At 37.5% G+C, this 26,485-nt stretch overlaps 7 protein-coding genes and 1 non-coding gene across 12 annotated transcripts; 4 read left to right on the top strand and 4 right to left on the bottom strand.

Annotated features, from left to right (window-relative positions):
* Nucleotides 1-529: 529 nt before the first annotated feature.
* LOC111491501 (probable sugar phosphate/phosphate translocator At3g11320) lies at nt 530-3,276 on the top strand. The gene is made up of 4 exons (XM_023140442.1): nt 530-1,282; nt 1,859-1,962; nt 2,061-2,289; nt 2,841-3,276. The coding sequence occupies exons 1-4, from the start codon at nt 842-844 to the stop codon at nt 2,985-2,987; spliced, it is 921 nt and encodes a 306-aa protein (XP_022996210.1). The 5' UTR covers nt 530-841; the 3' UTR covers nt 2,988-3,276.
* Nucleotides 3,277-3,391: 115 nt separating this feature from the next.
* On the bottom strand, nt 3,392-5,420 carry LOC111491393 (proliferating cell nuclear antigen-like). Its single transcript, XM_023140311.1, has 4 exons — nt 4,995-5,420; nt 4,378-4,530; nt 4,199-4,296; nt 3,392-4,042 (listed from the first exon to the last, which is right to left on the bottom strand). The coding sequence occupies exons 1-4, from the start codon at nt 5,380-5,382 to the stop codon at nt 3,623-3,625; spliced, it is 1,059 nt and encodes a 352-aa protein (XP_022996079.1). The 5' UTR covers nt 5,383-5,420; the 3' UTR covers nt 3,392-3,622.
* Nucleotides 5,421-5,549: 129 nt separating this feature from the next.
* On the bottom strand, nt 5,550-8,284 carry LOC111491761 (LIM domain-containing protein WLIM2a-like). 5 transcript variants are annotated; one of them, XM_023140815.1, is made up of 7 exons: nt 8,094-8,284; nt 7,915-8,000; nt 7,201-7,432; nt 6,958-7,057; nt 6,847-6,881; nt 6,675-6,764; nt 5,550-5,946 (listed from the first exon to the last, which is right to left on the bottom strand). In XM_023140815.1, exons 3-7 carry the CDS (start codon nt 7,333-7,335, stop codon nt 5,719-5,721), a joined length of 588 nt encoding a protein of 195 aa, XP_022996583.1. In that variant the 5' UTR covers nt 7,336-7,432; nt 7,915-8,000; nt 8,094-8,284; the 3' UTR covers nt 5,550-5,718. The 5 variants fall into 5 exon arrangements, with proteins under 5 accessions (XP_022996583.1, XP_022996568.1, XP_022996576.1 ...); XM_023140800.1 differs by having other exon boundaries at nt 7,668-8,000; nt 8,094-8,283; XM_023140808.1 differs by having other exon boundaries at nt 7,868-8,000; nt 8,094-8,283.
* Nucleotides 8,285-8,635: 351 nt separating this feature from the next.
* Nucleotides 8,636-8,797, top strand: LOC111494113. The gene has a single exon (XR_002720130.1). It is a non-coding gene; the product is annotated as a U1 spliceosomal RNA (small nuclear RNA).
* A 274-nt stretch (nt 8,798-9,071) lies between these two features.
* LOC111490986 (adenylosuccinate lyase-like) lies at nt 9,072-12,783 on the bottom strand. The gene is made up of 10 exons (XM_023139690.1): nt 12,534-12,783; nt 12,265-12,402; nt 11,861-12,076; nt 11,576-11,758; nt 11,188-11,409; nt 10,743-10,859; nt 10,521-10,664; nt 10,207-10,308; nt 9,725-9,793; nt 9,072-9,451 (listed from the first exon to the last, which is right to left on the bottom strand). The coding sequence occupies exons 1-10, from the start codon at nt 12,711-12,713 to the stop codon at nt 9,218-9,220; spliced, it is 1,605 nt and encodes a 534-aa protein (XP_022995458.1). The 5' UTR covers nt 12,714-12,783; the 3' UTR covers nt 9,072-9,217.
* Nucleotides 12,784-13,090: 307 nt separating this feature from the next.
* On the top strand, nt 13,091-15,329 carry LOC111491310 (sedoheptulose-1,7-bisphosphatase, chloroplastic-like). Its single transcript, XM_023140182.1, has 8 exons — nt 13,091-13,341; nt 13,437-13,559; nt 13,639-13,824; nt 13,927-14,008; nt 14,087-14,308; nt 14,421-14,521; nt 14,620-14,691; nt 14,806-15,329. The coding sequence occupies exons 1-8, from the start codon at nt 13,246-13,248 to the stop codon at nt 15,085-15,087; spliced, it is 1,164 nt and encodes a 387-aa protein (XP_022995950.1). The 5' UTR covers nt 13,091-13,245; the 3' UTR covers nt 15,088-15,329.
* Nucleotides 15,330-16,516: 1,187 nt separating this feature from the next.
* LOC111491548 (transcription factor DIVARICATA-like) lies at nt 16,517-18,268 on the top strand. The gene is made up of 2 exons (XM_023140511.1): nt 16,517-17,536; nt 17,630-18,268. Exons 1-2 carry the CDS (start codon nt 17,142-17,144, stop codon nt 18,075-18,077), a joined length of 843 nt encoding a protein of 280 aa, XP_022996279.1. The 5' UTR covers nt 16,517-17,141; the 3' UTR covers nt 18,078-18,268.
* Nucleotides 18,269-20,838: 2,570 nt separating this feature from the next.
* On the bottom strand, nt 20,839-24,540 carry LOC111490898 (coronatine-insensitive protein 1-like). Its single transcript, XM_023139551.1, has 3 exons — nt 23,395-24,540; nt 22,236-22,707; nt 20,839-21,981 (listed from the first exon to the last, which is right to left on the bottom strand). The coding sequence occupies exons 1-3, from the start codon at nt 23,874-23,876 to the stop codon at nt 21,160-21,162; spliced, it is 1,776 nt and encodes a 591-aa protein (XP_022995319.1). The 5' UTR covers nt 23,877-24,540; the 3' UTR covers nt 20,839-21,159.
* Nucleotides 24,541-26,485: the final 1,945 nt, after the last annotated feature.

Here is a 26,485-nt window from a genome sequence, read left to right as displayed (position 1 = left end):
GAGTGAGTAGCGAAAGTCGATGATATCCGAAGTTTAAGATGACATCATGAGGCATTAGTGCAACTTGAGAGTTCTCCTATATTAAGCCAATATGTCCCAATAAGCATTAATGGATCAAAGCTTCACTTTACCCAATTATCTCTTAGAAAGTGTTACAATGTTTCAACAAATCTTACCCAATTATCTCTCTTGTAAGTGTCACAATATTTCACCAAATCTTGATAAGTGTTGTTGAAAATCATTCGTTAGTATTTTAGGGTTGTTTTGACCTAATAAAAGACCTAAACACAATCTAGCCAAGTTTCATATCGATATAAAAGTCGAATAAAACCTAGTTTCGGTATGTAATATAAAAAAATAAACTCACTTATAGTTTGACAAAACCGAATAAATGAAAAAGTGTAACAAGAAAATAAATAAGTATATATTTTCTCCTTGCTTAAAAATAAAAACAATTGTTTCTTTTTTTTTTTTGGAAAAGTAACAAGAAAAAAGTAATAAATAATAATAATTAACATATTGTAGGAATATGAATCCCTCGTTCTTCCTCTTCCTCGTCGGCCATCCTCAAATCTCGATTGCTTCCCATTTGACGAAGACCCATTTCTCCAATTTCCCCTTTTCAACTTTCTCCTCCTCTCTTCACACCACCCCCCAATTCTCCCATGGAATTCTGTTCTCAGATCCATGGAAAACCCCACCTTCCTTCCTCTGTAATGTGTCTCTTTCTCGCTTCACTTTTCTAGATTTGACTTCCAGATCCATGTGCTAGCGTCCTCAATCGGAGCTCCAATCGACGAGTTTCAAAAATCTCTGCCCTCCATCGAGACCGACAGCCGAAATGAAAGGTTCGAGTCGTTTTTTCACGATCGGGCTTGTCATTTCCTGGTACTCGTCCAACATTGGCGTTCTTTTGTTGAACAAGTATTTGCTTAGCAACTATGGCTTCAAGTACCCGATCTTCTTGACTATGTGCCACATGACTGCTTGCTCTTTGCTTAGCTATGTTGCGATTGCTTGGTTGAAGATGGTTCCGATGCAGACTATTCGATCTCGGATCCAATTTATGAAGATTTCGGCTCTTAGCTTTGTGTTTTGTATTTCTGTTGTCTTTGGCAACATTTCTCTTAGATATCTGCCAGTCTCGTTCAATCAGGCTGTTGGGGCTACCACGCCTTTCTTTACGGCGGTTTTTGCTTACCTCATGACGATGAAGAGGGAAGCTTGGCTCACTTATGTTACTCTCATCCCTGTTGTTACTGGCGTCATTATTGCTAGTGGGGTAAGAAGAACGAACACCTTCTACTTTTTTGCTAATCCAATTTCTGTGATCTTTGTGAGAGAGTTGCTTGATTCTTAGCTGTTGTAATTACTTGCTAATTGGGATTAAAATGCTCCTGTTTTGGTATTTGCTAATTGTTTCAACAACTTCTTTCAGCGAGTTTCGTCAGTTTGGTTTTAGGGTTTTTTTTTGTCCATGATTCAACAGGATAAGCATATGCAAGTGTCTGATCTGGGGTTGGAAATTTTGTTTGATATTTCTAAGTCAATGGCCGATATGCATTGTGATTCTTTTAGGGGTTGTCTCAAGGAGTATTCCGTATGAATGGTCACTTGATGCATTTTTTAAAAGAAAAAAAAAATGATTGTCGAGGAGTATTTCTCTCATCTTCTCTCTTTCTATTGGTGTTGGGAGGAATTTGGGTGGGAAAATGGAGATAGATGAGATGAGTTAGTTGTTGTTCTAGTCATGCTTGAATGATTGTTGCCTTTAGGAAAATTGGTTGTCATAATTAATGTTGTTTCTCTACTTTCCAGCTTTGTGTTACTGATTCTTTGTAGTGTCAATCGATATCAGGGTGAACCAAGTTTCCATCTGTTTGGATTTATAATATGTATCGCAGCTACGGCTGCAAGGGCACTCAAATCAGTACTGCAAGGAATTTTGCTTTCTTCTGAAGGGTAAGGGAGTTTTTGTTTTGTGATTTAATTGTGAATGGGAGAAAAATGAATAATTTGTTTTTAACTGAGAGCTGGGACATTTATCTTATCTTTCTCAGAGAGAAGCTGAATTCCATGAATCTTCTTCTGTATATGGCTCCTATAGCCGTTGTGTTTCTGCTGCCTGCAGCACTTTTCATGGAAGAAAATGTGGTCGGTATCACTCTGGCTCTTGCTCGAGAAAATAAAAAGATCATCTGGTATCTGCTATTCAACTCTGCACTTGCGTACTTTGTAAATCTGACCAACTTTTTGGTTACCAAACACACCAGTGCCTTGACACTTCAGGTATGCCTACTTTCTTCACTCATACTTATGTCTCTCTTATCTATCCTTCTTCGTGTTCGTTTTCCTTTTCTATAAGTAGTTTTTTCATTGTGTTCTTTTGAAAGTCCCCGGTAAATGCCATTTGAATGATGATGCATCCTTGGAGGGGGAGGAGTCTTCGTTTTCATCTTTTTGATCCATTCAAATGATGATTCCTTATGAGTTATTATGCTCTGTCCTTTTTTTTTAACCATGTTTTGTTTTTTTTTGTATTCCTTTGAGAGTCCCCAACAATTACATCATTAAAATGATCACACCCTTACAAGAAGTGATCTATGTTCTCTTCCTATATTCAAGTGTTTGTTTTTGGAGGGTTGAGACATTAGCATATACCATTTGAGGTATTGTTATTGAAGGATTTGTCAAAGCTCGCCTCAACAGTTTAATGTTGCTGTATTTGGGCTCTATATTACAGAAATTTTCTTTGTCGCTGTGCTTCAAAATATAAGTGTCATCTCCTCCCTCAAAACCCAAACTCTATCAGATAATTCATGAGCTGTTGTTCGTTTCAGGTTCTTGGAAATGCTAAGGGGGCTGTTGCTGTGGTGATCTCAATTTTAATTTTCAGAAATCCGGTGTCAGTTACTGGAATGCTTGGTTACGCACTCACAGTTATTGGAGTTATCCTCTATAGTGAATCCAAGAAAAGAAGCAAATGAGAAAAATGCAAACTGAAGTGCATTTTCTTACTCGTTTTTTGCACGGTGGCAGGCAGTAGCCTCAATACCGGAGGCAGTGGGTGTAGATCGGCCTGTTATAACTGCTTTTGACTATATAGCCTCCAAATTCTTTTTTCCCCTGAAAGCTTATTAGCTTAGGCATTGGTTTATATCTGTATCATCCTCACAACAAGATCTGTCACAAAATAGAGAATTTAATAAGGAAGAATTATGGGACAAGGCTTTACTTCTTTAGAAAGGATTAATAGAACTGATTATTTACATAAAACTCGCCTGTCATTGTCACTCCTTGATCAATTAAGGGGGAAAAACCACGTTTAATATGTTAATTCCTAGTTACTCTGAACTTTGTCAGAGGGTAATTCTGCTTGGTTGCAAGAAAATACAGAAATACATCAACTTCTCATTTCTCCTTCCATGGTCAGGATTTGGATGAAATGTAACCAATCCTGACCCCAAAATATTAGTCACCAATTGTTACAATAGATTCCAAAAACATATAGCCACCAATTGTTGCATTTATGTCACAAAATTACCCCTTGCTACTAACCTAACCAACAGGAGTTAAGAAGTGGCTAACGTTTCCTACTACCTAACTAATTTCACTTCGGGCATCACTCAAGTTCCATCGTTTCAATCTTCGGTTCCTTGGGAGTATTAGTTTCCTCTTCAGCATTGAATTCATTTACAGACTCCTTGTCCTCGTCAATCTTCATCTCTGATTCAGGTTTGGGCTTGACCTTTGGCTTCAAATCTGCTTTAGGTTTTGCTTTTGCTGTATTCTTGGGCTCTATCTCAGGTCTGCGAATCGCTTCAGCTGCAGCTTCTTCTTCTTCATCGATCTTAGGAGCCAAATAGTATCTTATATAACCCATACCTTCAATTCTGTATTCAATCACCATAGGTAGGTCTGAAGACATGCTAATGGTCACCTGAGTTGCCAGAGGGGTTGCCTTTGTGAAAGAGTTGAGGTACCTCAGGGCGAAGGTTAAGCTAACTGGTTCTTCCAACTCTATTATGACATCTTCTTCAGGCTGTGAAATTTCAATTCACAAAGAAATAAACCATCAAAACAACTGATCGACATTGATAAACCACTGTCCTACATTTTTTTAGAACAGAACAGGGCCCATAACATTCCCAGAATCAATTGTAATGAATTGTTTGTGCTGTGTGATTGAGTTACAAACCTTATCAACTGTGGTATTTCGTCTGCAAACGATATTGGCAGTGCCCATATCACCTCTGGTTGAGAATTGAACTCCTTCCTTGGACACAGAGATCAGAACTGAGACAAATCGGTTATTCGTTAACCTATACATGTTCGAATAATGCCTCCTAAAAGAAACGAAATGATTCAAATGATTACCAGTATCGCCAATGGTGCTGAGATCCCTGCAAATCCTCGCAAACTCAGCTGCTGGCATTCTAACAATTGACTGATATTCGGCATCAGGGATTCCGAGATGCTCGCTATCAATGTCCATCAACTTCATCTCAAAATCAGCTATCTTATCTTGCGCTAAACGCGGAAACGAACAATTATCAGTCAGAATAACCATTTCCTATCTCATCACTGAGATTCATGCATTGCATTGCTCATTGACGGAATCTAAAACTAGTCTACTAACTTCCATTGAGTTCATCAAAACCAGTGGATTAGTATTTCACCTTCAATGTCCGGAAACATTTCTCAGTTAGTCCTCGTTGGAAATGGTTCACGATCAAAGTATGTCGAAACAACTAACAGAAGATGCTTTATTAATTCTCTTTCTTTGTTTGTTCTTCGCTTATTCTCTTCTTTTTTTGTTCTTCGTTTTTTGGTTGTTGTAAATAATATAAATCATGCATAATCGATCTCTTCAAATCAATATCTATTAATATCTAAACTTTCAAATCAATAAATATTATCTTAAAATCGTTCTGGTTAATAACTTGTTTTGGTAAAAAAAAATAAAGAGGGAGGAAATGGGGTAGTTTACTGACAAGGGTTTTCGAACATGAAGGTGATGCAATCGCTACCATCATCGGCCTTGAGCGTAACGATGTCGTCGTTGCCAGCGCAGCGAAGCATCTTAGCCATATTGTTGAGGTTCATACCCATGGAGACGTTGCGATCGCAGCGATAGTGCTCGAAACCCTCTGAGCGGAGAAGGAGAGAGACCAAAGCAACGTGACTAGAATCCATGGCTTGGAGAGAGAAACCAGTAGGGGAACAATCAAAATTGGCGTCGTTAACGAGATCCTTCATGGCTTCAAGAACCTTCTTCAGAAGACCCCCTTGGAGTAGACGGAGCTCCAACATTTTTCTTTCGCAGAGAGTTAATGGCGGATTTTGGGGTTTCTTCGGTGATCGAGAAATGAAATAATTCATATAACGGATACGAAGAGACCCTCGTTGGGCGGGAGTGGGGACTCGGATTCCCGCCAGATCATCTACGACGTCGTTTTCTTAGTTTTAAATATGTTAAAAAAAAACTTTTAATTTTTTTTTTAAATTAAAAAATATAATTACAAAGATGGTATATAAAAGAAACTACATGTTTCAAAATATCCATGAATTTTTAAAAGTAATATCAATACACGAGCTGAAAAATCATGGAGGTTCCTTTTCTGTTTCCCATCATGAACCCGTGAGGATCAAAGTAGAACATACTAGGGAAGGGGGGAGGAAAAGGACAATTGACTCAACAAAGCGACAATCGGAAGTTTATAACTCGACCTTTGAAGCATTGGGATCGGAGGTTGCTGCTTGCCGTTTCATTGATGCAGACTTGATCAGATGGTTGTAGCTTCCCTTTTCCTTGAAAAGCTGGGAGAAGTGGTGTTTGCAGTACAAAATTCCATCAAGTGCAGCATAGTTTGATGGAGATAAAGAACAGCCACCGTGTGAGCACTTAAAACACGACTTGTGATACGCTTGGCTCTCAACTGTCACCTGCACACAAGCAATTCCCGCAATCCGTCACCAATAAAGGAACATCCGTGCAGATGCATTCAACGTACCAACCCAGAAAAACTACTCCTTTCTTTTAGGTTAAGCAATCTAAAGTTCCTCAAACAAGAGCCACATTCAAGCCTTCAGAAAACCAATTCATTGAAATGCAGTAACAGTAACATTAAGGAATGCTCGGTAAGAGTCAAATATTGTTCTCTTTAGACTTTCTCTTTTGGGCTTCTACTCAAGATTTTAAAACGCGTCTGATGGGGAGAGGTTTCCATACCCTTATAAAGAATGTTTCATTTTCCTCTTCAACCGATGTGGGATCTCACAATCCACCTCCGTTGGGGGGCCAGCGTTCTTGCTAGCACATCGTCCGGTGATTTGTTATGATACCATTTGTAACAGCCTAAGCCCACCGCTAGCGGGTATTATCCTCTTTGGGTTTTCTCTTCTATGCTTTCCCACAAGGTTTTAAAATGCGTCTGCTAGGGAGGAGTTTTCACACCCTTACAAGGAATGCTTTGTTCCCCTCTCCAACCGATGTGGGATCTCACAGCTCCTTTTTTTTAGAGGTCGATGTAAAGGTTGAAAACGATAGCATACAGAAGAAAGTCAAACCCCAGCAGAAAAGATAATTCACTGCATCATGAGACAATGAACAATTGATGCGATTAAGCAGGTTTTAACTGTTTGGATATCTTTCTAACGTCTTCTAAACTAACCTTCTCGAGAGGATATGCAGTTTTTCCACATGTAGCACATTTTTCTTGGGTCCCAGAAAACATGCGGGCAGCTTTGCTTGGTGACCTATTCTGTAGCCAACAAGAGACTACGAGATGAGCGGCTGTTTATAAATATAATCACAACTAGTTGCAGCATTGGGGTTAAACTTACCAGTTCTGGGGTTGGCTTGTCGGCGGACTTTGCAGCTGTAGAAAAAGAAAAATTTAGAAAATGTTGGTAAAAAGCAATAGCTACATGATCAAATGTAAGTTTGGAACATACGAGATAGAAAGTTCTTGCTGAAATTTCCAGTTTCCTTGAAGAGCTGCTCAAAATGAGGCTTACAGTACAGAACACCTTCCATTGAAGAATAATTACTCAGCTGAAAGCATTTGACAAGTCATTTCAGAAAAGTTGCCACATTCTGACCCACAAAAATGCTCGGTAAACATGCATAATCATGCTGAAGTGAGGCAAGAAAATTAAAGATTTCAATAAATGAGTCCTGAAAATGAAGTGATGTACCTTAAGAGTCCCTTTGCAATGGCTACATTTGAAACAAAGCTTGTGGAAAGCAACTCCATCAGCCGATAACTGATCTACAGGGTACACGGTCTTCTCACAAGCTTTGCACTTCTGTTGGGTGCCAATAAACGACATAGCTAAGCCTTGAAGTAGATCCGACTATCGTCAACTAATCAGAATCTCGTCCAATTCAAACCCACAAAGCGGTCCCGACCAAACAAACTTCCTTTTCCTAATGGCATTTCATCAAACACGTTCAATGCACAAAAAACCCAGAATCAAATTCAGACGGAAAAAAAAAGTAATACATAAAAGAAGTTGCATCCAATGATCTGAGAATCTCGGAAAACCAAATCCAAGAGCTCAACACACTTCAAAATGTACCGAAGAAAACGATCAAACCCAGAATCATGAACAAGCAAGATCTAGGTCAGAGATGAAATGCAATCGAAATCGAAGATGGGTACCTCAAATTAAGGAAGTAAGGAAATGAATCGATTGTTTTTAGGATGCAGCAAGTGGAGCGGAGAAAAAGAAGATAGTGAAATGCAAGAAACAAATAATTTATGATATATTGATTATTCACAGCGTCAAATTTGTTTATAGGGAAAACAAAGTGATAAAGTGAAAAGGGATGCGAGAAAATATCTTTGCCGGAAAGACACACATGGTTGCTTAAACTTTACTCTGTCCCGGTGCGACTTTCTTCTTCACCTTTTTCAGTACTGGAGCTGCACCATCGGCATCGTGCAAGTAACGACTTGTCGTTTTATCCTTGTTTTTCTGATTTAGCATTCTGTCTTTAAACCAAACATGCTTCTCTTTCAGTAAACTGAATTATCTTCATGAAAACAGATCATAAGGTTAAGAAAAGGATGCACTAAATTCCATACCTGAACTGCCTGAAGAAGCTTCACATTGTTTACTTAAAAGAGGCAAAAACCCCTTAGATCAACCTGAAAAACGAAACCAATCAAAACCCATCTACTGTTAGTCCAAGTAGACAGATGTCAAACGATTCACGATCAAAATAGAACATCATATCAATAATTTTGCTGAATAAACAAACAGTGACCCACTTGAACACACAATTCTGTTATGGGTCCTAAGCTATCTAACGATAGGGCTAAAAATGAAGTGATTTATTTTATAATAGTTCTTGAATATTAAATTTGTATTAATTTTTTTAAAAAATGAAGTGATTTCTTTTATATAAAATTATAAATTTTGAATTTGTTTAGTGCGTTTAAAAAACTTAAAAAAAAGTAATATTATTATGTTTCTAGAGTCAACCTTCGGCCCATCACAAGGAAAAAAATCCAAGGCCCATTTTCACGTTAATAGAAGCTACACTAAATTTGTCCCACATCGGAAACACGGAGACGGGAAGAGGTTAGATGCAGTATATAAAGGAAGGAACTAGTGCCGTAGAAACATACTTACCTGGACGGGATCAATGGGCGATCAGTAAGGCTCATGGTCTAGGTTGGTGACCTCCATTGCACTGCGGAGGGGTGCCCGTCTAAGGTCTACCCAAAGTGGTAGAACCTACGTCATAATTTGTGGTAGTGGGGGCCTGCGTGCGCGCGGCCCCTCCAATACCAGTGACAAAGGTTTCGTCCATTGCATTCCTTGATATCTGCTTCCATACCATGAACGCGCTTAAATTAATTATTTTGGCGTTCTGTGGAAGTTGGTTCCTGTGAAGGCAGAATTTGGAGCTCATGGTTTATTCTTGTATGTTTTTCTTTCAAGTGGGTCTATCGTGAACTAAGGTTAGTAGTGGGTCTATCGTCTATCGTCTCTCACCAATATACAGATCATCTCTCTGAATAAGTTTCTCCAATCAACCACTCAAAATGCACAAACACTTCCCTTCACGAACTTAAAGCCTTTTTTATTAAGCTTCATAAATATTATGGGAGGCTTGAATGGAAGTTATATGCTCAGATGTTCAAAATTTGTAAAACTGTGGAATTTGTAAATACTTAGAAATGTGGCCTGCCCCCCCCAGAGTTTAGAAGAGCTGTCCTCTGTTCACAAGATTCAAGGCCATGTCTACATCCCTGGCCAATTCAACCGCTGCCCCAACATAGCTCTGAGGTGTTAGATCCAACAGATTGGTCTTTGCTTCCTTCGGTATTTCCAACCCTTCAATAAACCTCCTTATACTTTCTTTGGTCACCGTCTTTCCTCTCGTTAATTCCTTTAGCTTCTCGTAAGGCTCCGGAACACCGTATCTTCGCATGACCTGTTGACATGGATAAGCAGACGAGATATAATTATATACGAGGAAAGCAAATATACGTTTTTTTTTTCTCTTTTTGTTATATTCAGGAGTGTTCAAACCAGCTTGCGTGTTGAATGGGACAATTGCCTAATCCTAATACATTTGGTTGCCAAGGTAATTCGTCACAGATTATTAACTCTAAACACATGACCAGCAATAATCCCAGGAGAACTTACACAACACTAGCACAACAGACCGAAGCAATTAATCAGAGATGTATAGAATGATACATACCGTCTGTATTGGTTCAGCAAGGACCTCCCATGATTGCTCCAAATCATCGTTGATACGACTCTCATTAACCTACAATGCAGCAGTAATCAAGTTGAAGGGAAACCCCACATAGAAGATGGCCAACAAGAACCAGGAGGAAGAAACTTTATGTTTTGAAACCATAAAACAAGAGTTAAACAGCATAGAAGATGATAGGTTGCATTGTGCTAGAAATTGCCCAGAATAAGACTGAAAAGACAATTTGTGCTTTCTTGTAGCCAGCTAACAAGCTTCTAAGTTCCATTCGTACCATGTAATCAATAGTTAAAAATTAGGGGTTAACTTGACCGCATATGAAGTGACCAGTTTGTTAGGATTCTTCTAGCAAGAAATACCCATAATCGAACTATACCCACCTAAAAAGTAGAAGTTGCTTTATTACATGCCATCAGAGGGAACATCTTTCACAAAACTAATAATGATTATGATGATTATTTGAGTACCTGAAGCTTTCCTATTCCTTGAAGTGTACTTTTGTAGGCAAGAAGAGAATGTCCAAGTCCAACACCCATGTTCCTTATAACAGTAGAATCAGTCAAGTCACGCTGCAAAAGAGAAGTATTTTTCATCAAACTCCTCCAAGTTGAATACAATCATTGAGTAGCCTACATGAAGTGAAAATTTTCATTTTTAACCCAAAACTTTAGAAAGCATGACTATGTAACACTACAGCCCACATTTACATGGTCACATCTCACATCAATAACTATCTACCGACTCAAAGCATAGAAGATCAAAAGTCAAAATAAAGGCACACCTGCCACCGAGATATAGGTAACTTTTCACTTAATTGTGCCAATGCTCCATTAGCCACACCAAGATTACCTTCACTGTTTTCAAAATCAATAGGATTTACTTTGTGAGGCATTGTTGAAGAACCGATTTCACCTGCCTTAGTTATCTGCCCAAAATAATAAACAATCATGTAACTCACCTTTTCTTTCATAGATACTAATGAAGAGATACATTAAGATCTCACCTGTTTAAAGTAGCCCAACGATATGTAACTCCAAATATCTCTGTCAAAGTCAATCAAGATGTTGTTGTATCTCACAATGGTAAAAAAGAGTCTTGCCATGTAGTCATGCGTTTCAATCTGAAAAAGGAGTATATTTATACAGTTAGGATTTCAGGATAATAATCAAATCATTCTATTTGTAAGTCTAATATCTTATCCCTCTAATGTCCAATTCTTATGTCCATAAGTTGCTTTCCGAAGATCATCATTACATCCTCAAACACCGAAACAGATTAACATGCTTGTTATTCAAAGTAAATGAAAACCCACAAACTACATCCTATATACATGTAGATTAAAGTATTATGAATAGTTGAATAGATAAAAAACGAACTACAGCAGATAAACAAGCCTAGACAAAACTTCTCGTCAAAAAGGAAAACCGAGTCTTTATATAAAGACAAACCTGAGTTACATAGGGATTGAAACTCAAATCCAAAGAGTTTACAAACTCTTTGGCCACTTTCGGCCAGTTAACATTTGGATATGCAACAAGATGCGCATTATAATTTCCAACTGCACCAGCAAACTTCCCCATTATCTTCACCTTAGAAACTTCCAACCTTTCTCTACTTAGTCTGACTGCAAATATTGCCATTTCCTTCCCTAAGGTTGAAGGTGACGCTGGCTACGAAATGAAAAAAGACACGTAAGGGGTTTGTTCATGAGAATAAAACATATTTCAAGTCACTCAAAAATCAAGACCAAGAATGACACAAGCACCAAACCATGAAACAGTTTATATTTTAAACAGTCAAAAGACGAATACACCATATATATCGTCAGCCAAAAACCTGTCCATGGGTGCGGCAAAGAATCGGAATGTGAGCGTTATCTTTGGCTATGGTGCTTATTGCATTTGTCAGCTTGTCCATAAAAGGGAGCAAAACATTTTCTAATGACTCTTTCAGCATGAGTCCATGGGCAAGATTGTTAATATCCTCGGATGTGCAAGAGAAATGAAAGAATTCAAGCACCTGAATTGCAGAACAGAATAGTTAAAAGATCTAAAAAAGTTTTAAGAACACATACAAGAAAAACAATTTTTAACAAACGGAAAACAGCAAGGTAAGTCCCACCTTAGAAATCTCAGGATGTGATTGACACCTCTGTTTTAAGAAATATTCAACTGCTTTGACATCATGATTCGTGACTTTTTCAATGCTTTTAATCTCCAAGGCATCATCCTCGCAGAAGTTATCAATTAATCCTTGTAAAAAAGCAGAAGCATCTTCACTGAATCTTGGGACCTCTACGATTTCAGGAATTTGCGATAGCTTCAATAACCACTTGATCTAATGACAAGTAGGAAAAAGAAAAGTCCTTGATCAATCAGGTATTATAAGAACAAAACCTTCCTCCCACCATGTGCGATGATATTCGCAAATAAAATCAAAACAATACATCTTTCCTCAGCTGTAAAAGAACAATAAATTTAAAAGAAACAAATTTTACAAATCAATCAATCAAATTTAAGAAGTACCTCAACCAGAACCCGGTAGAAGATCAACCCATATTCGCTTAGATAGGGGGCCAAGTCCTTGACCTTACCCCAATAACGACCATCTAAGGGAGACAAAGCCACCAAACTTGAGAGCTCATCTACAACATTGATTTTCTTCTGAGTAAAAGAACAATAAAACAAAAATCACAACCAAAATATAAGAAACGGAAATAGTTCATTGATCATCATCTTGAAGTAAAAATTCTAAAACACCATCAAGTTGAGCTTAATAAGCGCAGAAGAACTACCTTTTCCACCGGTACTTGGCAATCTTGTAGAGTGGCTTTGCAACCAAAATTTCTGTGGGGCTTACGATAAAAGGAACCATTTCGAAAAACACTTGAGGGTTCTTTAGATTTTTGAAAACCCATTGCGGCGCAAATGAATCGGGGCTGGTCCAAAACCCTACAGTTCGCTCCGACCTCCATGGATGAGTAAAGGGTAGTGAGAGCTAAAACCCTTTTTCTGCTTTCTTTCACCTGTGGTTTGGTTCGACCTTTTCAAGAGAACACGAACTTCATTCTTCATGTAAGTGTATTTGCACACGTGTCCTACCACGTCACAAAATTTTAAATTATAATCTCTTGTACAAGACTATTAGCTTTATTACGGGATTTCTTGGTGTACATTTTGGCGCCGCAGTAAAGGAACGGGAGTGCCAATGGCAATCCAAACGGTAATAATGAACTCCCAAAAACTTGAATTCTACAAGCGAAGTTCAAAGCCAATAGAGAATGAGAGTGACGACCATATCTGTTTTCAGGACAATAGCAGAGCCACATATGAACGAATGATCCAAATTGGCCTGACCCACTTGAACATCCTTTCAAGTAACCACAACCCATGCGGCAAAAACTCCTTCACCGCCTTATCTACTCTCATCCCTGCAACTTTGCAGCTCCATGTTCAATTAGAATAGTAGGTTGAGAGAATCAGAGTCCAATACTACTTGGATCGGATATGGAGACTGGAATTGCTTGCTGTGCTCGTGGGGCTTTTCTCCCCAATCTTTCTTCCCGGCATTCAACTCCTCTCCTGTCTCCTTTCACCACCAGGGTATGTACAAACGAAACCCATCTCTCCATTTTTCAAGATTTTGGAAATGTGTGGCTGAGGTTTGATGATGGGTGTGTGATGAAATTGCATGATAGAGTCTGAGAGCGAGCTCGCTATTTGGGGAGTCATTAAGGCAAGTTCCTAAGTCATCAGTGAAAGTGGCATCAAGGCCAAGGAGTGTTCCTTCCAAAACCAGATGTGAGATTGGTGATAGTCTGGTGAGTGCGTTTGTGTTTTAATGCCTGCAATGTATTGTGATATTGCTTGTTTGATAATGAAAGGAGTAAGTGATTATAGGAAGAGTTTCTCACCAAAGCAACCCCTGATAAGGGATTGATCAGATTGTTGACGTGCATGGGTGAAGCTTTGAGGACCATTTCCTTCAAAGTCAGGACGGCTTCTTGTGGAGGAACTGCTTGTATCAACTCCTTTGGAGATGAACAGCTTGCTGTTGATATGCTTGCGGATAAGCTTCTATTCGAGGTCAGCCTTCGATTAATCTCGAATGACAATATTAGAGTTTTGAACCCATTTCTCCAAATTTGCTCTTAAGATCCTGTACTAAGTTATGTTTTTAATGAATAGGCCTTGAGATACTCACACTCATGCAAATATGCTTGCTCTGAAGAAGTGCCAGAGCTTCAAGACATGGGAGGCCCTGTTGAAGGTCAGGCATCTCAAATTATAAGAAAACGACCAAATGGTGATTCAATGACTACTAACACTTTGTATTAAAAATAAGCAGGAGGGTTCAGTGTTGCATTTGACCCGCTTGATGGTTCAAGTATTGTTGACACGAACTTTAGTGTTGGCACCATCTTTGGAGTGTGGCCAGGTGATAAGTTAACTGGAGTGAAGGGAAGTGACCAAGCTGCTGCAGCCATGGGAGTTTACGGTCCTCGCACGACATATGTTCTTGCTCTGAAAGACTTCCCTGGCACTCATGAGTTCCTGCTTCTTGACGAAGGTTACTCCTTACAACTAAACTGAATTAAAAGCTTTTTCTTAATTGAGAGAATGGCTGGAAGTTCTCAATCCAAAACCTTGATTTCCTTGCTTTAACAATGGCGGTCGAATAGGAAAATGGCAACACGTTAAAGAGACGACAGAGATTGGTGAAGGAAAACTGTTCTCTCCAGGAAATTTGAGAGCCACATTTGATAACCCTGACTATGACAAGGTTTCATTTTATTTTACCACTTCTAAAAGGCTTGAGAAGAGTATTAATGTTTTTTTTAAACCATTTCTTACTGTCTTTTGTGTGTTCCAATTCAACAGCTGATCAACTACTATGTGAAGGAAAAATACACATTGAGATACACCGGTGGAATGGTTCCTGACGTCAACCAGGTTTTCGACTTTTCGGATCAATGTTCTTTGGAATTCTTTTGTTGGAATGATTGAAAAGTAGGAACACTTTTTTGTATGGACGTTCTGAAAGGATGGTTTTGTTTGAATCCACAGATTATTGTGAAAGAGAAGGGGATTTTCACAAATGTGACATCTCCCTCAACCAAAGCTAAGCTGAGGCTGTTATTTGAGGTAGCTCCTTTGGGATTTTTAGTGGAGAAAGCAGGAGGTTACAGCAGCGATGGTCGTCAGTCTGTGCTCGACAAGGTGATCGAGAATCTCGACGAAAGGACCCAAGTCGCTTATGGGTCTAAAGAAGAGATCATTCGTTTTGAAGAAACGCTCTATGGATCGTCAAGGTTTAAGTCAGGGGTGCCAGTTGGTGCTGCAGTTTAAACAGTGAAAGAACATTCCCCACCATTTTTTCTTTGCTTGTTGAAAACAGAAATTTAATCGGTCAGCAGAAGCTTGTATGACTTGTATGATAGAAATGAAAATGTTGAAGCTTTTTTGAAGTTTGGCACCACAGCTTCCAAGGTTAGACCTTTCTTATAACAGTAAAATTTGGAAAGCCAAACGAACTGGCTTCACTGAGCACGGTTGCTGAATAAGATGAATGATGACTTTGTTCTTTCTAAGATATATACTAAGAAATTTTACTGTCATCTGAGATCATTTGGAGTAGAGGGACTGACATGAGCATGGTGAGCTGAAAACTAACTGTTTGTATTATGCCAACAAAACTTCCATTATGTTTTCAGTTTCCAGATTTTTCCAGTTTATATGAGATCAATACTCGTCTGCTGCAGGCATAGCAGGGAAGAATGGAAATGGCAAGCATTAGTAGGGGGTTTAATCGATGCTTCCATGGATAAAGTGTGACCCTTGGTGACTCAATCCACTGAGCTACAAGCCCTCCCATGAGCTACCAACATACCAACTCAACTCAACGCGTCCCAGCTCTTGGTCACCAATGGTCAAAAACCTTCTAAAAATAAAAGAAATATAGTCATGCCAAATAATAGTCAAACCTATGACTTTCTACTTAGAAAACAAACGCTCTATCCACCGAGCTACAAGCACTCCCATAAGCTATCAACATACAAACACATCCGAGCTGTAGGCACCAATGGTTAAAAACCTTCTAAAAATAAAAGAAATAAAACTGCACCAGGTAGGGGTCGAAATACGTCCCAACTATAGGCACCAAACCTTCTAAAAATAAAATTAAATATAATACTGTGCCAGATAGGAGTTATATCTTTCATTTAAATATCAAATTGCTCCTTAAATTTTAAAGAGTATATTTTAGTCTTAAAATATTAAAATAATAATAAAAAAAAAACTAAAAATTAATATGATTTTTTCTTATTACGGCATTGTGATTTTATACGTCCCAACTTGATTTTGGAAATGAGAGAAGTTGTGTTTTTATTTAAACTTAGGTTTTGTTAAATTGTATCTAGAGAATGTTGTTGTCTTAAATTTTTACTTTCTTCGAAAGATCTATAAAAAATAGTTCTCTTAGGCATATGTTTGAGTTATATGGCATACATATAAAGAAAATGAGATTGAAAGCCACTTCTAGAGAATAATCATGAATTTATAATTAATGAATACTATCTTAAAAAAAAAAAATCTAAGAAAGAGTCGTAGAAATAGTGAATTTTTTTAATGAGTTAAATTAGAACTAAAATTATTATATTGGTTTTTTTTTTCGAGGAAAAATATGATGTCGCTTTTTTAGTGTTGTTTTTTTGGTTTCTAGAAAATTATAATTTATAATAAATGAAGGATTCTAAAATGCGCGAGGAGGAAGAAATGGAATGATTGATGACCAATAAAAACCAACGGACTGCGACGAATGTTATCATCATTCCGCAGAAAACTTGAAGGAAGTCAGCCTCCACCGCCTCCGCCACCTCCGCCACCTCCGCCGCCTCGCCCTCACACACTCATAACTCGTCTTCTTCAATCTTCATCACTGTACTCAAATTTCCACCATTACAGACGAACGGAACTCTTTCTTCCACTGCGTTTTTGTATTTTACATTCTCTCTCAATTTGCTTTGTGGGTTTCAATCTCTGTTCTCAAGTTCACCCTTTTCGAACTCTCCATTTCCATTAAACAAATGGGTGAAAAAGAAAATTAAAAGAAAAATGATGATCTGAGAGCCCGGGGGGCATGATTCTTTTCGATTCTGAAAAGCGAGTCGCTCCCCTTTTTATAAGATTCTTTAGCCATTTGTGAAAGGAGATTCTTGATTCCTTCGTAATGATTCCGATTTAAACGCCCCCTTTTCAAAATCGCTCTAAAAAGCCTCAATCAATGTCTCTTGCCCTTTCCCCTTTCTCTCGACTTCAAAATCAAAACCCCTTTTCCAAATGGGCTTATAAATGACCTCCTAACCCACACCCTTCACAAACTTGCCTCCTTCCGGGCCACACCCATGGAGACTCTGTACCCATCTTCCCACCTCTCCACTTCCGCCTGGTTCCTGCTTCATAATCCAACCTCAAAGTGGACCAAGGAAGAGAACAAGATGTTTGAGAGCGCCCTCGCTATATATGATAAGGAAACGCCTGACAGATGGCTGAAAGTGGCGGCCATGATCCCTGGAAAGACTGTGGGAGATGTGATTAAGCAATATAGGGAGCTTGAGGAAGATGTTTGTGAAATAGAAGCTGGGAGATTCCCAATCCCAGGTTATGATCTCGCCTCTTCTTTTTCGTTTCAGTTCGTGGATGATCGAAATTTCAATGTGTATAGAAGGAAATCTTCTGTTGGTAGGGGCTCTGATCATGAAAGGAAGAAAGGGGTTCCATGGACAGAGGAAGAACACAAGTAAATTTTCATTTATGAACTCTTCTGATATCATAATTCACTGTTTGGATACAGATTTTTGATGGGTTTGTTTGTGATTTCGTTTTGTTACAGGCAATTCCTGAGGGGACTTTTGAAATATGGAAAAGGGGATTGGAGGAACATTTCAAGAAACTTCGTGAACTCAAAAACACCAACCCAAGTGGCAAGCCATGCCCAAAAGTACTTCATGAGGCAGCTATCAGGAGGGAAGGACAAGAGAAGGCCAAGCATCCATGACATCACGACCGTGAATCTCACAGAAGCCACAGCATCAGAGAATGAGAAACTGTTGCCTTGTTTGGATCAGAATGAGAAGGCAGGCTGCTATCAAAAGGTGTTGTTTGATTGGAAAGGAGCCACCAACGGGGGGCTGCTCGGATTAGGACCTAACTATGGCGATTGTGTCGTGTCATTCCCATCTGGGATTGTTGCAAATGGAGTAAAGAAGGAGCAACATCATCAAGAACTGAAGGATGCATACTATGGAACTTACTCCATATTGCATCAAATTTACAGATAAGGTAGATGCATAGCATATGGATGTTCGTGTTTATGTTGGGTCGATGTAAACGCCAAGTCCAATAATCAATACTTCTTTTGTGATGTTGTGTTTATGAAGATTAAAAGGTTCATAGATTCTGTTGTTGATCATTAAAGACATGTATGCCATATGAAATGGAAAGCAAAAAAAACTTAGCATTTGTTCTTGGATTTCCTACATTGCTGTTTGAAACTCAACACTTATGGACCGTAGATTACATCTGTTATGCTACATACAAAAACGACACGACCGCGAAGAACAACACCGAAATCGCTCCCGAACATGACATTATGGAGTGAAAGATCTAAGGAAAGAGAGTGATGATGAATTTGAAGGATGTTGAGGCAGATATTTTGAAGATGTGATTTGATATAATTGCAGCTTTAGTTTGTGGTTTTGGTTTTGATAGTTGCATAGAAGATGCCATGTCAGGAAGTGATGTGGCCAAACATGCTGAGTCATGAAGCACTTGGACAGCCCAAAAGGGGAGCAAACATCTTAAATATTTATATGTTTGTGAATGGCAATATGGGCAAGTTGACCATGTCTGATCAAATCACTTAGTTGGAGCTGAGTTTGAATCCCACTTCTTTCTTTATGCCTAATATGCTTCTGCATGAATAGTGTTCTTGCATTCACTTTTTTAACCCACCATCATCTCTCTCTCCTTAACCCTACATCCTATATTTTGGACCCATTATTACGAGTCGACACCGAGCAGTGTGCTAGCGAGTACGCTGTTGGTTAGAGATTGAAACAAAACATTCTTTTGTGTAGAAACCTCTCCCTACTTAACCCGTTTTGAAAATAATGAGGCTGACGGTAATACGTAACCCGTAAAAACAAAACAATATCTATCTGCGATGAATTTGGGCTATGACAAACTATGGAAATTCAATTTTTTTATATCTAATAATTTTATGGAGGAATGAAAAATGAACAACAATTTAGGATTAAAGCAACAAATTGGAAAATTTTGATAGATAAGATGGAATCAATTATTAAAGTAATGGACGAAAATAGGTTTAGAATTCTATTTTTCCTTTTTTAAAAAAATTTATTTATCAGAAAATGCCAATTGTGGCATAGTAGGGTTCTTCACTTTACCTATTTATTAAGCATCTTTCTCTTTATATTTCTTTATATTTTATTTTATTTTATTTTATTTTATTTTATTTTATTTTATTTTATTTTATTTCATACATCTTTGCTGTGTAAAGGCTAAAGGTGCGCTCTGATTTCCTCCACATTTCTATGTCTCATTGACAAAAAAAAAAGTATATTCTATTAAAAGCGGTGTCTCTCAAAATTAAATTACTACTAAAAATAAAAGTGGATATCTGGTTCGATAACGATATATTTCTAGCTTAAAAAAAAAAAAAAACTTATTTTTATTATTAGAGAATACTTTCAGATAAATTAATTTTGTTCCTAAATGTTTTTTTCCAACCATTTTAATATTTTATTTTATATGTTTAGATGTCTGTAGAGAGATTTGTGATGTGTTTAAAATTAAACTAAATATTGTAATGTTAGAGTTATCCAAAATGTTTTAAAGGGAGGATAAAGATAAAGATGAAACACTATACAATAAAGAAATTAGAGCAAATCCATGATTAAATAAAGAAACAAGAAACCATATATTATGCTAATGAAATGCTAACCATTGTGAATTTTTGAACCACATATAAACCATTTTTTTCCTTCCAGAGTTAAATATTTACATTATTCATCATTCACGTACAAAAACCAACCATTTTGAAGTAGTCATCGAGAAATTGAATTCATCTATGATATGATGTATGCTGTTTGGATTTTAATTTTTAAAAAAATGGTCGGGTGTTTAATTTTGTGGCTCGTTTATCATATCAACTCCTCTATTGAGATTTGGTTGAATAAAGTTAAGGGGATGAAGGGATATGTCCCATTGCATGAGGTTGAAAGATGTCATGGTTGTACCACTAAATCAAAACAAACAAAATACCAATTCTACTTTATTATCATTTATTATCTATCATCCACTTTCTACTTTCTTCCATTATTATTATTTTTTAAATATTGGAAATTAGATATTAATTATAAATTTAAAAATAAATGATTTGATTATCGATTAAAATGAATTAAATTCTAATATATTACCATGTAAATGTCAGATGGGAACATAATTGGAAAAAATAAAATCAATAATTTAATATAAAAGGATTTGAATAAAAGCATATACAACAGCAAATGAAAAATGAGTCCATGCGCTTTAATTTATCTTTATTAACATCACAATTTTCTTTATTTCTTTGTTTTTTTTTTTTGGTTTAATGGACAAAAGAGGGAAAAATTTTAAATAGGTTTTGGTATTCAATATTTCGAAATTTTACTCCATTTAGTAAATTTAAATTATAGTTTTAAAAATTCAAAAAATAAAAAGATAAATGGATTTGAAATATATATTTTAAAGTAAAAGCAATAAAACTACCTTTGCAAAGAAAAGGAATAAGAAAAGAAACAAAATTGAGTGGGAGGAGACCTAAGATTTTAATAGATCCCAAAAAAATAGTATTTTCCCTTTCAACCAAAACCCATGGCTAATAGAATTCACATTCTTCATTAATCAATCACCTCATCGTCTCTTCCTACACTTTTCAATGCCAATTTAAACATACCTCAATCGCTTATAATATGTATATATAATAGAATTCACAAACCATCCTCCAACCAACTAACTAAAGAGAAAAAACAGAAGGGATTCAACTCAGAAAGAGAAATAATACACTAGAACCAAAAGGCTTCTCCAAAATGGGAAAAAGGGAAAGGGAAAGGCTTTGCCTAAACAGTCAAACTGCCATCATCATCATCATGCTTCCATAACTATAAACACAGCCTTATTACAACATTAAAATCGTCTTTCTTTGTCTGTCTATCTGTCTGTCTATACGACCACAACAAAATCACATTCGAAACACATATTCCTAACTGAATTCTATTAACAGGACGTGCCAAAATGGGGAGGTAGCAAGAAGAAAGGAGAGGTCGATGTTGTTGTTGTTGTTGTATGTACAGCCATGCTCTATGCAGCGATCAAGGACAATGAATCTAGCGGCACGACACTGTCTGGAAAATCGGTTCTTGGCCCTGCTAGGGAGTAGTATGCCAGTATATGTGCAGGGTGCTCAACCACCACCTCATCCCCGACTTGATCAGCCACCACGACTCGTCTCGATGGAATCAATTCGATGTTCCAGAACGGGCGTGCCATTGCCAGAAGATCACGGCCTGAGGAGGACCCTCTGTAGCCTTGAACCCAGAGGTACCTGAGGGAAGTGAGTTGCATGACGGAGGCTGCCAATGCATGCGCACTGAAGCAACAGCCTCTCATCTCAAGCTTCTGCAGGCTGGGACAGCCGCGAGAGAATTCCAACAGCCCAGCATCAGACTGCCCCACATAGCCAAGAAGCATCCATCTTACATTTGGGCTGTACCTCCCTATGTAACCAAGACCAACGTCCGTCAATCCACCAGGCCGAAGATACAAAGCAAATCTTCTCAGCTTTTCAGAACACCCTCTCAACAGAGCTTGAACTCCATTGTCAAGTGGCAAATCTGTTATACTCACTTCTCGATCAAGCAGGACGAGGCGAAAATCGCAGAGATTTTTCGAGTACGTGCCAATGCACTCGAGAGAAGAATTAGTGATATCGGATACATAGACAGCCAAGTATTCCAGTTTCAGACAGCCTTGAGCCAAAGCAATCAATCCTCTTTGTGAAACAAGCCCTTCCTCGTCCTCCAATCCCTGCTCATCCGCCCCTCGCTCAATTCTAAGCCTTTTAAGTTTCTTACAATGCCGTGCAAGTACTTCTAATCCTCTATCTCCAATCACGTTTCTAGTCTGCTCAGGGAAACAAAATACAATATTATTACCCAATACTGAAGATTCCAGTACACTTTCTAAAGTTGCTCACAAAGCCTTGGCTCAGGGATTTTCGCCTTCTCCTACCCTTATTGGGAATGCTATTATAATATCAAAGCAAATAGCACATATCCCCATCACATATTCAGAATTAAACTCCGATGGCAAAGCAAGGACAGATGGGCAAATCAAAGAAAACATAGAAAATGAAATGAAGTTGATCAGCAGCATACCTCAAGCACTTCCAAGTTGGGGCATCTCTGAATCAAAGTACAATGGTCCTCCGTATGAAGGAGAGCATACAAGAGGTCCAACTTCTTGAGTAGGTTTGCAAAAGGGAAGACTATTGGCATTTCATTCCTTCCCATGTATGAAAGACCCAAACTGCGGAGACTCTGTGGCAAGGCTACAGCAGCATACCTCTCTGGTTGATCATTGAAGGAACCTCCACAAAATTCCTCCAAAGAACCAACAGCTCGAAAGAACCCCACAAGATCAAGGATTTCACAATCACTAATTTTCACAGAAATTAAGGAACGGCAGTTTCTGGCTATGAGTTCAAGATCTTGAAATCGGACTTTGACAAGATCTGTCATGTAAAAATTCAACGTCTCAAGAACTGTGTTGTTGGTCGCAAGTTCGTGTAGCCATTCCCCATCTTTCTCATCTATTGAGCTCTCCTCCAAAAACAACGTTTTTAAATTCCTGAAAAGACACAACAAAAAAAACATAACAAGAAACATTAAAGATGATGAATTATAATGAGCAGGGCAGTCAGAAGTCACTTTATACATTACAACACAGGAAAAGTGATCTTATCAGTTCACAGAAGTAATATAATGGCTGAAATTGAAGGATCAATCCAAATGAGGTTTATTTAAGATTACTTAGAACAGTTCCCAAAATGTTAAACCTTCTTTATGAATGTTGTAAGTTAGCAGACACTTTCGCTGTGTTTCAGCTTCTCATCTTTTACGTTTAAAAGTTAAGAGCAGCAAAGCATAGAATATGTATACATATATAATCAACGACCCAGAAAAAGTTAAAAAAGAAAAAGAAATGGAAACCCCACAACGACAAGAACAAGGAAACAAACGAAATAATGATAGTAATACTAACAAGTAAACCAAAAATAAAAGTAAAACATTAATAGAAACTATCCGGTGGTTTGAGCTTTTATTAGTCATCGCTGACCCTGAATGAACATTAATTCGTTCTCAGCATCTCAAATTATTTCAATGGCCAGAAATTTAAGGTTTAACAAATCCCAGAACAGAAGGTAGAAATTATCTCAAAATTCTCCATAGTACACTGAATTTGATACCGAGCCTGAACTACAAAACAGATGAAATCTGGATTTAAAATCTTGAAGATGGTTTGGAAGCCAGATACCTGCAGGATCGTCCAATATGAAATAGTCCATCGGTGGAGAATCCAGAGCACTTATCGAGTTTAAGCGAGTGAAGAACACGGCCACGTGCACGAGAAAGAACCTCCAGATCCGAATCGACGACAATCATACGGCGAAAGTGGAGATACTTCAAGCAATTGAAAGAATCAGCAATCTCTTTCACCCAAGGGGTCACAAACCCTCCCCAATCCTCCGGTATCAAATTAAACATCGCCGCCCTGGGTTTGCCCTTCAATTCCAAGGATTCGAGATGGTTAAACCGCCGTCGTAGCCGTTCGGGCGTGGTGGTGTAGCAAAGAGCGATGGTAACGTGCTTGCGAGTGAGCGCATCCAGTTCGTGCCATCTCCGGCAAACCTGAGAGATAGCGTCACGATCTTTGGGGTCATGAATATAGGGCATTACACAGCCAAGAACCACATCCGACAACCCCGTATTCATTCTACAAACGTTCCGTTCCTCCATAACTCGGATTTAATTCAAACAACACTCAGCAGTCCTAAAATACTCCTCAACTCCAAACTCCAAGTAGAATCAGAATATCAAGAACTCCAAGTTGTGGCTTAAAGATCCATCTCTCAAACTAAAATTCTTACAAAAGTCAGCCGGATATACAACTCTTGGAACACACAATAAAATAAAATCCCCCTCCCAAAAATAGAAAAGAAGATTAAGCTACGTGTAAAACAAAAACAAAACTCCTGAAATCGACGGTTAAAAAGAGAAGACAGTTGACAATCCGTTAGGGACTAAAAACAATCTAGAAAACTCCCCGATAGAATGAAGGTGAAGATGCCGGAAACAGGATCCGCGAAGGTGAATTGGAGGAGTCAGAGAAGTGGAGGAGAGAATCGGATCGAGAAGAAATCAGCGGACCCAGCAGTCGGAAGCCGACGGATGATGGAGGCGATGTAGGGTCTGAAGAGGGAGAAGGGAGGGCGGAGATCGGCGGAGGGAAGCATCGAGGAGGAGGAGAATGGAAGAATAGAGAGAAGTGGGGATTGGATCAGACCTAGAAGAGTTAACTAAAATGGTTAAGAAGAAGAAGAAGAAGACGGGGAAGAGGAAGAGGAGGAGGAGGAGGAGGAGGAGGAAAAGAAAAAAGAAAAGGGGGTTTTCGGGAATGGGAAAATGAAGAGAGTGGTGGAAGTAGACAAAAGAAGAAACGACAAGGATATATAATTCACCAATAGGGTTTCAGCGTTCCAAAAGCTGAGATGCGTTAGATGCTGATTACTGGCCCTTCCTGTCTTACGTGGCCTATTCTCATTGCCTCCTTACTCTGCACCTCTCCCTATCTAATTCTTGCCCCTTCCTACTTTTACTTCTCCCGTTAACTTTACAACACCAATATAGAAATTTTCTCCTCTTTTTTCTCTTCTTTTTTTTTTTTTCTTTTTAATTTAATTCATTACTTAAGATTGTTTAGCCCATAACAACTCCTATTACCCCCCCTTCACTCTCCACCCATGGTCCAGGGTTACCCTCTATCAAACTCGTCACAATTGAGTCGACCATTATCATAAGCTTCTGTACGTTAGTCTTAGTTAATATATAGTTGTATGTAACTCGAGCATTAACCATGATCTCAAAGGTCATAGGTTGCTGTTGTGGAAGGTGGTACACATCAATCATATGAATTTATCATTCCACTCCACATAGTATAGCTAAGATTGGTGAAATTTACACGTACAAAAAAAATATGATACTAACTCATTTGAGTATAAGTTCTGTGACTCTACTTTTACCTTCCTCAAAAGATTTAATATAAATATAGATATTGTCATATTATTTATGTTTTTTTTCTTAATTAATTTCAATTTAAAATATTTAAAATTATAGATAAAGCTGGATGAGTAATGGGTCCAAAAAGTGATAATCTTGGAAGTAAAATGGTACAATTTAAACTCTTTCCATTGGAGGTAGAATTAGGGTTTATATAAATTTGTTGAAATTTTTTTTGGATTCATGTAAGTTTTTTTATTTTTTTTACATAAAATACGCATAATATTCTTTCGCATCTAATCAATATAAAAGTAGAAAATTAATAACCACCCATCATATCTTAAAAAGAGAATAAAGACAAATTTTGACAAAACTTAATATGATATCGAACTAACTATGAATAGACATATAGATATATGTCTAGAATGTTAAATAGATTAATGATTAATCATTGGTTCAGAATAAATTAATGACTAATCTTGGTTTTATAAACGCTCTTAAGCTAATTATACTTTTAGTAGCTAAACATCTTTGAGTGTTTTATTTTTTTTTTAAAGTTGAATGTATTTTTAAAATCATTATTTTTCAAAACTATATTCTTATGACAAATGAATTTTCTTTTTCTTTTTGTATTTAAAAAACTTGAAATCCACTTAGACCTCAACGAATGTCATTTGATTTTCACGGTCAGCCACTGTGTTCATCTCACATGTATTAGTCTAAAGACATCTTCAGTGAAGCGTTGATCCCACCATATTTTGTTTCTCAAATTCATTGATCTGCTCGAGTGTTGGAGTGCAGATGACGTAGAACCACACCAATGGTTAGCCCTCTCTTTTCTTTGCAAGGACTCGGTTTGACTCTCGTGACATATATTAAATTTTAAATAAATAATAAAATTTAGAAAAATGTAATAAAAAAGAAAGTAGAATTAAATTAAGAATGCAAAAGGAGTTGTTGGGCAGTTCGATTGAAAGAAGGTGTAATTATGATATTGATTTTATTGCAAAACAACTTCCATTATTATTTTATTTGACTATTATAAACCAAAGTCATAAATAGGTGCATTATTAATTGTCCTTACCCTATAATATATATATATATATATTAATATATTGCCTTCAACTTGACTATATTATATAAGCATATTTTATTTTATTTTTCCTTATTGGACCTTAGAATCTCTTATTCTATCCAAAAAAATGGATTTGGACGCAAATATTATTATTATTGTTATTATTCGTCTCAATTATATCTTGCTACGTAATCCTCTTTTCCCTTTCCATCTCAACTTTAAAATTATATTTTTAAAATAATTGACGTATTAAATTTGTAATTAAATTTTTGAT

This window comes from Cucurbita maxima, unplaced genomic scaffold (genome assembly GCF_002738345.1).
Source record: "Cucurbita maxima cultivar Rimu unplaced genomic scaffold, Cmax_1.0 Cma_Scf00001, whole genome shotgun sequence".
Taxonomy (NCBI): domain Eukaryota; kingdom Viridiplantae; phylum Streptophyta; class Magnoliopsida; order Cucurbitales; family Cucurbitaceae; genus Cucurbita; species Cucurbita maxima.
Note: the sequence above shows the minus strand (reverse complement) of the source record. Positions and strands in the feature narration are given on the sequence as shown.

Bases quoted from the DNA above. Each gene is read 5' to 3' on its own strand.
- LOC111490986 (XM_023139690.1), bottom strand. From the start codon at position 12,713: ATGGAGGTCGGAGCGAACTGTAGGGTTTTGGACCAGCCCCGATTCATT. The intron at 10,665-10,742 runs GTGAGATCTTAA...TATTTTGGGCAG, and splicing joins CGTTGGGCTACTTTAAACAG to ATAACTAAGGCAGGTGAAAT. The intron at 10,309-10,520 runs GTGTGCCTTTAT...TCTCTTTTGCAG, and splicing joins TACCTATATCTCGGTGGCAG to CGTGACTTGACTGATTCTAC.
- LOC111491393 (XM_023140311.1), bottom strand. From the start codon at position 5,382: ATGAATTATTTCATTTCTCGATCACCGAAGAAACCCCAAAATCCGCCA. The intron at 4,297-4,377 runs GTAATCATTTGA...GATTTGTCTCAG, and splicing joins CAGCACCATTGGCGATACTG to TTCTGATCTCTGTGTCCAAG. The intron at 4,043-4,198 runs GTTTGTAACTCA...GAAATTTCACAG, and splicing joins GAAATACCACAGTTGATAAG to CCTGAAGAAGATGTCATAAT.
- LOC111491761 (XM_023140815.1), bottom strand. From the start codon at position 7,335: ATGTCGTTTATTGGCACCCAACAGAAGTGCAAAGCTTGTGAGAAGACC. The intron at 7,058-7,200 runs GTACATCACTTC...AAATGCTTTCAG, and splicing joins ATTGCAAAGGGACTCTTAAG to CTGAGTAATTATTCTTCAAT. The intron at 6,765-6,846 runs GTAAGTTTAACC...TGTTGGCTACAG, and splicing joins ACAAGCCAACCCCAGAACTG to AATAGGTCACCAAGCAAAGC.
- LOC111490898 (XM_023139551.1), bottom strand. From the start codon at position 23,876: ATGGAGGAACGGAACGTTTGTAGAATGAATACGGGGTTGTCGGATGTG. The intron at 22,708-23,394 runs GTATCTGGCTTC...GTGTCTTTTCAG, and splicing joins CATATTGGACGATCCTGCAG to GAATTTAAAAACGTTGTTTT. The intron at 21,982-22,235 runs GTATGCTGCTGA...TTCCCTGAGCAG, and splicing joins CCAACTTGGAAGTGCTTGAG to ACTAGAAACGTGATTGGAGA.
- LOC111491548 (XM_023140511.1), top strand. From the start codon at position 17,142: ATGGAGACTCTGTACCCATCTTCCCACCTCTCCACTTCCGCCTGGTTC. The intron at 17,537-17,629 runs GTAAATTTTCAT...GTTTTGTTACAG, and splicing joins TGGACAGAGGAAGAACACAA to GCAATTCCTGAGGGGACTTT.
- LOC111491501 (XM_023140442.1), top strand. From the start codon at position 842: ATGAAAGGTTCGAGTCGTTTTTTCACGATCGGGCTTGTCATTTCCTGG. The intron at 1,963-2,060 runs GTAAGGGAGTTT...TATCTTTCTCAG, and splicing joins ATTTTGCTTTCTTCTGAAGG to AGAGAAGCTGAATTCCATGA. The intron at 2,290-2,840 runs GTATGCCTACTT...TGTTCGTTTCAG, and splicing joins CCAGTGCCTTGACACTTCAG to GTTCTTGGAAATGCTAAGGG.
- LOC111491310 (XM_023140182.1), top strand. From the start codon at position 13,246: ATGGAGACTGGAATTGCTTGCTGTGCTCGTGGGGCTTTTCTCCCCAAT. The intron at 13,342-13,436 runs GTATGTACAAAC...ATTGCATGATAG, and splicing joins TGTCTCCTTTCACCACCAGG to AGTCTGAGAGCGAGCTCGCT. The intron at 14,009-14,086 runs GTCAGGCATCTC...AAAAATAAGCAG, and splicing joins CATGGGAGGCCCTGTTGAAG to GAGGGTTCAGTGTTGCATTT.